This window comes from Solanum stenotomum, chromosome 7, assembly GCF_019186545.1.
Source record: "Solanum stenotomum isolate F172 chromosome 7, ASM1918654v1, whole genome shotgun sequence".
NCBI lineage: Eukaryota > Viridiplantae > Streptophyta > Magnoliopsida > Solanales > Solanaceae > Solanum > Solanum stenotomum.
The window spans coordinates 18,976,747-18,986,575 of NC_064288.1; the positions used below are offsets into that span (position 1 = coordinate 18,976,747).

A 9,829-nucleotide genomic window follows, 5' to 3' on the forward strand; every position below is an offset into this window, starting at 1 on the left:
CGAGGATAACAGCCCAATTACATTGCTCCTAAGCTTTAAGGAAACATGTCATAAGTAGGGAATAGCCTTAACATACCTTTCCAATGAACGCTTGAAAGACCATAGTTCCTTCACAAAAGTTGTTTCTTATGTCCTAAGTTTCACAAACACTATATATACACAGCTGGTACGCACATATAAACAGTTCATAATTAATCTTAAATCGGCAGATTTGCCATATTGCCCCAACTTGTCGAAACGACCGTAGAAATTCATAAAAACAACCATAAAAGGGTCCCAAAATGATTACCTTAGTTAACCAAGTGTAAACCTTGAAGAAACAGCAATAACTACAAATTTATATCTTCAAAAACCATCTCCAAACACAGCTAATAGAAAGGGAAAAATGATTGCCACGTGTAGGGATTACGTTTCTAGGCACGGGGGCAATGTTTAATGGTAGAAATCATCAAAAACTAACCTTCATCATGCTAGAACTCCATAGGAACTCTGTCTTAAGCTTTTTCTCTAGTTTGGAACTGAAATGGAATGTTTTGCATGGCTTAAAACGTTAAATAAGCCTCCATACCATATTTTTTACCCGACCCGGATTCTGCCCCGACAGTCACTAGTAAAATCCTCATAACTTTTTGCTCTGATGTCGGTTTGATACAGGGTTTTGTGCGTTGCAAAATAGACTTGTAGGCCTTCGATTTAATGGGTGATAGGCCTTCTAAGTCTTTATATAATGGGAGAAAACATCCAAGACATTTGACCCAAATTTTAGACAAATCTTTAAAAAGGAACTTACGATAACTTTCGCCAACTTTTATTTTGCCACTTACTTAACTTCAAAACTTGAGATACAACCCTTGAACACTTAAAATATGACATACCACATCATTTTTAATTTATTACTCACCCTCCTTGTCTTTCCACGAAGATACGAGTTAATTTAGACGTTTTGGAAAGTCAGGGTGTTACATAATCAGTGGCAACCAAAATAAATCTGTGTCCATTAAAGTCGGCTGGCTCAATTGGGCCAATGACATCCATGCCCCAGGCCACAAATGGCCAAGGTGATCCCATAGCATTAAGTTCGTGAGGGGGTACTCTGATCAAATCACCATGTACTTGGCATTTATGACACTTTTGCACAAATCTACAACAATCATGCTCCATAGTCATCCAAAAATAACCAGCTCGAATGATATTTGTTACCAAAGTAAGCCAATTCATATGAGGTCCACAGACTACAGCATGTACCTCCTCAAGAAGTCTTGTAGCTTCCATGGAATCTACGCACCTGAGGAGTCCCAAATTTGGAGTCCTCCTATAAAGGATTTCCCCACTTGGAAAGAAATTGTTAGCCAATCGACATATTTCCTTCTTTTGATTGGATGTCGCATCTTCTGGATAAATTCCAGTCTCCAGGTACTTCTTTATATCATAATACCAAGGCTTTCCATCTGGTTTCGCTTCGACATGCGAATAATGAGTGGGTTGTTCCTTTAAATCTATCTCCAAAGGATCAATGTAATTCTGATCTGGATACTTGATCATAGAGGAGATAGTGGCAAGAGCATCAGCAAATTCATTTTGCAACCTTGGAGTGTGCATAAAATCTATCTTTCGAAATCTTTTGCAGAATCTTTGCACCAATTGTGCATATGGTACAATCTTTGGATTCTTCACGGCCCATTCCTCTTGAACCTGATGAATTAACAAGTCTGAATCTCCAATTACTAGAAAATCTTGGACATTCATGTCAATGGCTAACATTATACCAAGAATGAAAGCCTCGTATTCTGCCATATTATTGGTGCAATGAAATCGAAGTTTAGCCGTCACGGGGTAATGTTGACCGAATTCCGATATTAGAACCGCTCCAATTCCAGCTCCATTATAATTCACCACTCCATCAAAGAATACCCTCCAACTAGGGTATGACTCAGAAATGGCTTCTCCTATGAACAATACATCTTCGTTAGGGAAATATGTTTTGAGCGGTTCATATTCTTCGTCGATTGGATTTTCTGCAAGATGATCGGCCAATGCTTGTCCTTTTACCACTTTTTGAGTAACATAAACAATGTCAAACTCGCTCAGAAGCATCTGCCATTTCGCCAGTTTTCCAGTCGGCATAGCTTTCTGGAAAATATACTTCAATGGATCCATCTTGGAAATAAGATATGTTTTATATGAAGAAAAATAATGCCTCAGCTTTTGGGAGATCCAAGTCAAAGCACAACATGTTCTTTCCAATAGAGTGTACCGATCCTCATATTGAGTAAGCTTCTTGCTAAGATAGTAGTTCGCGCGTTCCTTCTTTTCAGTTTCATCATGTTGTCCTAATACACACCCGAATGCATTCTCTGAGACAGACAAGTATAGTAACAATGGACTTCCTTCTCGCGGAGGTACTAATACTGGTGGATTTGTCAAATAATCTTTGATAGTATCGAAAGCTTTTTGACACTTTTCGGTCCACACCGTCAGTGCATTTTTTTTAACAACTTAAAGATAGGCTCGCAAACTACCGTGGATTGAGCTATGAATCGACTAATGTAGTTCAATCTTCCAAGGAAACTTATAACTTCTTTCTTAGACTTCGAAGGCGGTAAATCCTGAATCGCCTTGACTTTGGTAGGATCAAGCTCAATGCCTCTTCTACTAACTATGAAACCCAATAATTTACCAGCAGGTACTCCAAAAGTACATTTAGCAGGATTCAACTTCAAGTTGTATTGACGCAACCGATCAAAGAACTTTCTCAAATGGGTCAAGTGATCTGAACTCTAGCGGGACTTGATGATTACATCATCCACATATACTTCAATCTTCTTATGGATCATATCATGGAAGATAGCAATCATGGCTCTCGTGTATGTGGCCCCGACATTCTTAAGACCAAATGGCATTACCCAATAATGATAAACATCCCATGGTGTCATGAAAGCCATTTTTCAGCTTCTTTTTCATCCATCAAAATCTGATGATAACCCGCAAAATAATCCACAAATGATTGCATTTCATGCTTAGCACAGTTGTCAATGAGTATGTGGATATTCGTCAATGGCAAATTGTCTTTGGGACTGACTTTATTGAGATCTCTGTAATCAACACATATTCTAATTTTTACCATCTTTCTTAGGCATTGGAACAATATTGGCTAACCAAGTTGGATACTTAGTAACCTCCACAACTTTGGCTTGAATATGTTGGGTAACTTCTTCTTTGATTCTCAAACTCAAATTTGGCTTGAACTTCCGACTTTTTGCTTTACCGGAGTGAAATCTGGATTGATCGGCAACTTGTGAGAAACAATATATGTGCTCAATTCGAGCATATCATCATAAAACCAACGAAATACATCGATATACTGCTTAAGCAAACTGATGAGCTCTTCTTTCTGAGTTTCTGTGAGATGGACATTGATCCTGATTTCTTTAACACTTTCTTCATCTCCCAGGTTCACGGTCTCAGTCTCCTCTAAGTTTGACTTCTCTTGATTCTCAAACTATTTCAATTCTTCTCCGAGGTGTTCTAGAACCATGGTCTCTTTATCATATTCCTCGAACCCATTCTCATCTATCTCATTTTTCTCACTCAGCTTATGACATGACATGATATTGGCAGGTTTTAAGTTATTTTTATTGAAATCATAAATAAGCCATGTCATATAAAAAAAAGTTTAAAATAAATTATTAAGTTGTGAATAAATAGATTTAAGCAATAAAGGAGGCTTTTATTTAGATTAAAAGAAAGTACAAACTTTGGCCATGACCATAGGCCAATCTGCCTTTTCAAACATCACGAGGGAAATTAAAGCTTAAAGAGGTAAAACGACATAAAGGGTGGGTCTTAGGTCTCATTCAGACTACCACTAATTTTAGAAATAAGCAAAATAGATATGTCTTTTTCTACCAAGACGAGTGAGGAACCAGGAGTTGTGTAGATGTCCAATTAGGTACTTGCTCTTCTGTTTTGGCATCTCGAATGCCAGATGTCTCGATCATCTCCTCAAGCACAACATTTGATTCTTAAAAAAGATTCCCAATTCCCTTCCCGAGGCCATCATTATTGACATATTCTCGCATCGGAAAAGACTGGTATAAGTGAGTGATATACCGTGAGTTTACGGTATTTCTAATACATTTCACTTACAAGTTGTGTGTGTCTAGGGCCTTTTTATATTGGTTTTTATGTGTTTTTATCATGTTTTGCAGGAAAGGTGTTCAGGCGTGGAAGTTTAGAGACAGCTGAAGGAAATGCAGAAATAGGGCATTCACGGAGGTGATCTACGGACCGTAGGTCCATTCACGGTCCGTAGGTTATGACCATAGATCAGCAGGCATGGTATTGAGGACAAATCAGGGAAATCTGACCAAGTGTGGAACCACGGTGCCCATTGACGGTCCGTAGATTGATCTACGGACCGTACTGTTGATTCGTAGAGTGATAGTGCGAGGGTTCCAGTACCTGATTTGTGAAGATTCTAAGTATGGAGCTACGGAGGGGATTGACGGACCGTAGGTCGATCTACGGTCCGTACTGCTGGTCCGTCGTTTGATTCAGAGAAGCTGATTTTTGGAAGCTGAAATATTTTCTAAGTCCCGATTGACGGAAAGGACTTAGGGACCGTAGATCCATCGACGGTCCGTAAGTCGGTCTCGTGGATTGAAGACGCGTACCTGAACAAAACTTTCCTTAATTTGTTTCCTTTTTTATTTAGGATTTGTTTTCTATAAATAGGACATGTAAACCTCGTTTTTGGGGGTTAGACACTATTATTCTAGTTTTACTTTGTAACTTTGGAGATTAATTTGCATCTCTTGCAATTATTGATTTCCCAAGTTCGTTTTTAAGATTTTGGCTTTGCAATTGAAGTTAAATTTCTGGGTTTAGCATTCTCTTTACGTAAGTTCATGATTTCTTCATCTACAATTATGAATTGTGTTCTTGCCAATATGAGTAACTAAATCCACAACTAGGGTTGTGGGAACCATGAGCGATTAACAAAGTATGAACAGTAAATAAGCAATTCTTGACTAGTATTTTGCATGCATTGATAATTCTTTCGTTTAGAAGTCTTTTTAACGGTGGCCAACGTTAGAACTTGCCTTGTTACTACTTGCTGGACCAAGGAGGTAATTAACAAGAAAAGAATTATCAACATAGATTTAGTGTGATACTATCTAATAGGCTAGTGTTGATTGGTGCGAAGTAATAACTAAGCCAAACATCGCTTATGATGTCTAATATGAGGTAAAGGTAAGGGTTAGTAAATTATACACACGTAGCCGGACCAAGGTGCGGGGTGAAATTCTCTAGATGCTGGACCAAGGATTTAGAGATACCTAACTTATCACTTTGCATGTAATACACTAGAAAAGGATTGTTGTTACTAGGATTACTGCGTTATGAGATTGTGGGGAACACCTATACCCTAGTTATTTCTCTTATCTTGATAACAACCAAAGTTGAGTTTGATTATTGATTACTTATTAAGTTCTGACTATTTATTTCACACAAGCATAACCCCCCTTTTATTTCCTGTTTCTGGAAATAATTTGACTAATTGAATATAATTGTTGGTTAAAGTAAAGTCTAAACCATTTTTCTCGTGGGATCGATCCCAACCTACAAGTTGGGTTTTTTACTTGATAACGATCGCTTATACTTCTGTAAGGAGGTGTAATTTGAGCGTATCAAATTTTGGCGTCGCTGCCGGGGAGTCTGGCTTTTAGATTTATTCTTAACTACATTATTGAACGTTAGTCAAATATTTCCTAATTTTACTTTTTTTCTTTGTTTTTGTCTCTCTCAGGTTCCAACTCTAGTGTATGCCAAGTACACGAAGCCAAGGCGAGCCACTTACTCCGTACGATCCAGAGTTGAACAGAACTTTGAGAAGAATGAACAATCAAGGACTTCCAGTTAATCCTATCGGAGGAAATCTAGATGAAGCAGTTGAGTTATAACAGCCAAGAGTAGTTGGTGGGGAAAATCGGGGTCTAGCTGAAAATCAATTGGGAGATGCAGTGAGAGTGCATGGTCCACCAGGCCCACAACAACATGACAACTATCGGGGCAACATTGACATAGCATACTCTGATGGACCCATTGTCCTACCTCCTCTACCTCCAGGGCACACATTTGTGGTGACTAGTCGATGCAGATGCTTACAGCAAGAGGCTTATTTTGAGGATCGCCATCGGAGGATCCACATGCTCACTTGGCCAAGCTAAGGGTGGTTTGCAAAAGTTGTGTAGGTAGACCAGACTTGGATATGAATGTCATTGGATTACGAGTGTTCCCTTTGTCACTGACAGGCGATGCTGCAGTATGGTTCACTAAGCTTCCTTATAACTCAATTTTCATATGGGACCAACTAGCAGAGGTGTTTAAAGCAAAGTACTATCCAGTGTCTAAGAAGCTCAATCACAAAGATAGGGTCAACAATTTTGTGGCATTACCTTGATAGTCTGTGAGTAGCTCGTGCGACAGATTCACTGCTTTCGTAAGAAGTATCCCAAACCACCGTATTGACGATGAGTCACTGAAGGAATATTTCTATCGAGGACAAGATGATAACAATAAAGCAGTACTTGACACTATTACTGGAGGTTCATATGGTGATTGTACATATGCACAGATTGCTGAAAAATTGGAGAGGATCTCTCGCAATAATAAAGCGTGGAGCACTAGGAGGTAAGATAATGGGAGAAACACATTTTCCGTTCATAATGCAACTGTTAACTCTGCAGATCATATTCGTGAGGAGATGGCTCAGATGAGGACAGAGTTGGGGTTGGTATTGAAGCATGTGAGTGGAGGAGCAGAAAAGGTAAATGTTGTAAACTACTTAACTAGAACTCCACCACCAGTTGAGGAGTGTTACTATGAAGAGGACACTTATGCGGTGAACGATCAGACGGGGGGTTTCCGACCAAATGCCCAAGGATCCAACATGGAAAATTGGCGCCAAGGTCAAGGGAACCAAGGTCGGAACTATGGAAATTACAATCGAGAGGGTCACTATGTCCGAGATAGGAACTTCAATCGTGACAACAACTACAACAGGAACAACTATGACAACAGAAACAAACGGGTTGGACCCTATGTTCCCCCTCAAAATCGGGAATCTGGTGCTAGGGAAGCTGAAGGTAATATGACGCGTATCGAAGATATGCTACAGAAGATGATGAGAAGGTTTGATGCGACTGATGACAATGTGAAGGAGATGAGAAACGACTTATCTAGTATTGGTCAAAAGGTTGATGCCCATGTAGTGTCAATAAAATATCTAGAGCAGCAGATGACGCAGTTGTCTACTACAGTGAACCCGCGTCAACCTGGCACTCTTCCTAGCAACACCATCCAGAATCCAAAGAATGATGGTCATTGTATGGCAATTACTACTCGAGGGGGTAACCAAACCATAGATCTACCTATGCCATCTGTAATGGAAGTTGAGATTAGAAAGAAAGATGATGTGATAGAGGGTAGACCAGATTCTGAGAAAGCAACAGAGCAAGAGGTGGAGATATCTCAGAAAGTGGTTCCCATACCTAGACCTCCACCACCTTTTCCACAGAGGTTAGTCAAGAAGACTGAAGATGGTAAATATCGCAGGTTTATCACCATGTTGAAGCAGCTTTCTATCAATGTTCCTTTGATAGAAGCCTTGGAGTAAATGCCTGAGTATGCAAAGTTTATGAAAGATACAGTGACAAAGAAAAGGTCTGTGAGTTTTGAAGATGATGATAGATTGCAGCATTGTAGTGCTATTGCTACAAGATCTTTGGTGCAGAAGAAGGAAGAACCTGGTGCTTTCACGATCCCATGTACTATAGGGTTGTTACACTTTGCTAAGGCATTGTGTGATCTTGGTGCTAGCATCAACCTCATGCCTTTGTCTATTTACAAGAAGTTGGGTCTGGGGGACCCAAAGCCCACTGCAATGCTGTTACTAATGGCTGATCGGACTGTAAAGAGGCCCATAGGTGTGCTCCATGATGTGCTAGTGAAAGTAGAGTCTTTCATCTTTCCGGCGGATTTTGTGATTCTTGACTGTGAGGTTGATTTCGAGGTCCCCATCATCCTTGGGAAACCATTTCTTGCCATAGGGCATGTGCTGGTTGATATGGAAAAGGGACAGATAAAGTTCAGACTGAACAATGAAGAAGCAACTTTCAATATCTGTAGGTCCATGAAGCAGAATGGTGAGCTACAAACAGTATCTGCTATAACTTACAAAGTGGAGAGTGGGTCAGAAGTGCAAATTGAAGAGCGATTAGGTGTTGAGGCACTAGCAGCAGTCATGATGAATTTCGGTAGTGATGGTATTGAAAAGTATGATGAGTTGGTAGCCGCACTTGGTAAGTGTGAATACCAGTTCAAACCAAAGAAGTATGAGCTAGCCATGAAGAATCGCGAGTCCCCACCCAAAAGACCATATATTGTGAAGGCACCGAAATTAGAGCTTAAAGCTCTACCACCGCACTTGAGGTATGTATATTTAGACGAAGAGAATACTTTGCCGGTCATCATTGCAGCAGATTTGAATGCAAGGCAAGTAGAGTGCTTGGTGACTGTATTAAAGAGGTTCAAGCGAGCGATTGGGTGGACTATTGCAGATATTATTGGGATCCCCCCCGGTATCTGCTCTCACAAAATCCAACTCATGCCAGATCATAAGCCCAGTGTTGAGCACCAGAGAAGATTAAATCTACCTATGCAAGAGGTAGTCAAAAAGGAGATCATCAAGTGGCTGGATGTGGGAGTTATTTATCCCATCTCAGATAGTAATTGGGTATGTTCTGTGCAGTGTGTACCTAAAAAAGGTGGTATGACTGTGGTTCCAAATGAAAGAAATGAGCTTGTTCCAATGAGGCCTGTCACTGGATGGAGAGTTTGCATGGATTACCGGAAGTTGAATGCGTGGACAGAAAAAGACCACTTTCCTATACCATTCATGGACCAGATGTTGGATAGACTTGCAGGCAAGGGTTGGTATTGTTTTCTTGATGGGTATTCGGGCTACAATCAAATTTTTATACCTCCAGAAGACCAAGATAAGACCACCTTCACTTGCCCATATGGGACTTTTGCTTTCAAACGGATGCCATTCGGATTGTGCAATGCTCCAACGACCTTCCAGAGATGTATGATGTCGATATTTTCTAATATGGTGGAGGACACTATTGAAGTGTTCATGGATGATTTTTCAGTTGTAGGTGATTCGTTTGATCATTGTCTAGAACATCTGGCCGAGGTGCTTAAAAGATGTGAAGACTGCAACTTGGTGCTGAATTGGGATAAATGTCATTTCATGGTAAAAGAAGGTATAGTGTTGGGTCATCGAATTTCAGAGAAAGGTATTGAGGTTGATAGAGCTAAAGTTGAGGTAATAGAAAAGCTTCCACCACCCATCTCTGTAAAAGGTGTTAGAAGTTTTCTTGGGCATGCAGGTTTTTATAGGAGATTCATCAAAGATTTCTCAAAAATTGCACATCCCTTGTGCAAACTGCTCGAGAAGGAGAGTAAGTTCTATTTTGATGATGCTTGTCTTAGAGCATTTGGAGAGTTGAAGGAAAAGTTGGTTACAGCACCTATCATTATTTCACCGGATTGGGGACAACCGTTTGAGGTAATGTGCGATGCGAGTGGAGTGGCGCTTGGTGTAGTATTGGGTCAAAGGCGCGAGAAAATTCTTCACCCTATTTACTATGCTAGCAAAGCTCTAAATGTGGCCCAGAAGAATTATACTGTAACCGAACAAGAACTTCTTGCGGTGGTTTTTGCATTCGAAAAATTTCGTTCCTACTTGCTTGGTACTAAGGTC

General features: G+C 40.1%; 1 protein-coding gene across 1 annotated transcript; it reads right to left on the reverse strand.

Moving 5' to 3' along the window:
- Window positions 1–951: 951 nt before the first annotated feature.
- On the reverse strand, window positions 952–2,157 carry LOC125869706 (uncharacterized). Its single transcript, XM_049550159.1, has one exon. The coding sequence runs from the start codon at window positions 2,155–2,157 to the stop codon at window positions 952–954; it is 1,206 nt and encodes a 401-aa protein (XP_049406116.1).
- Window positions 2,158–9,829: the final 7,672 nt, after the last annotated feature.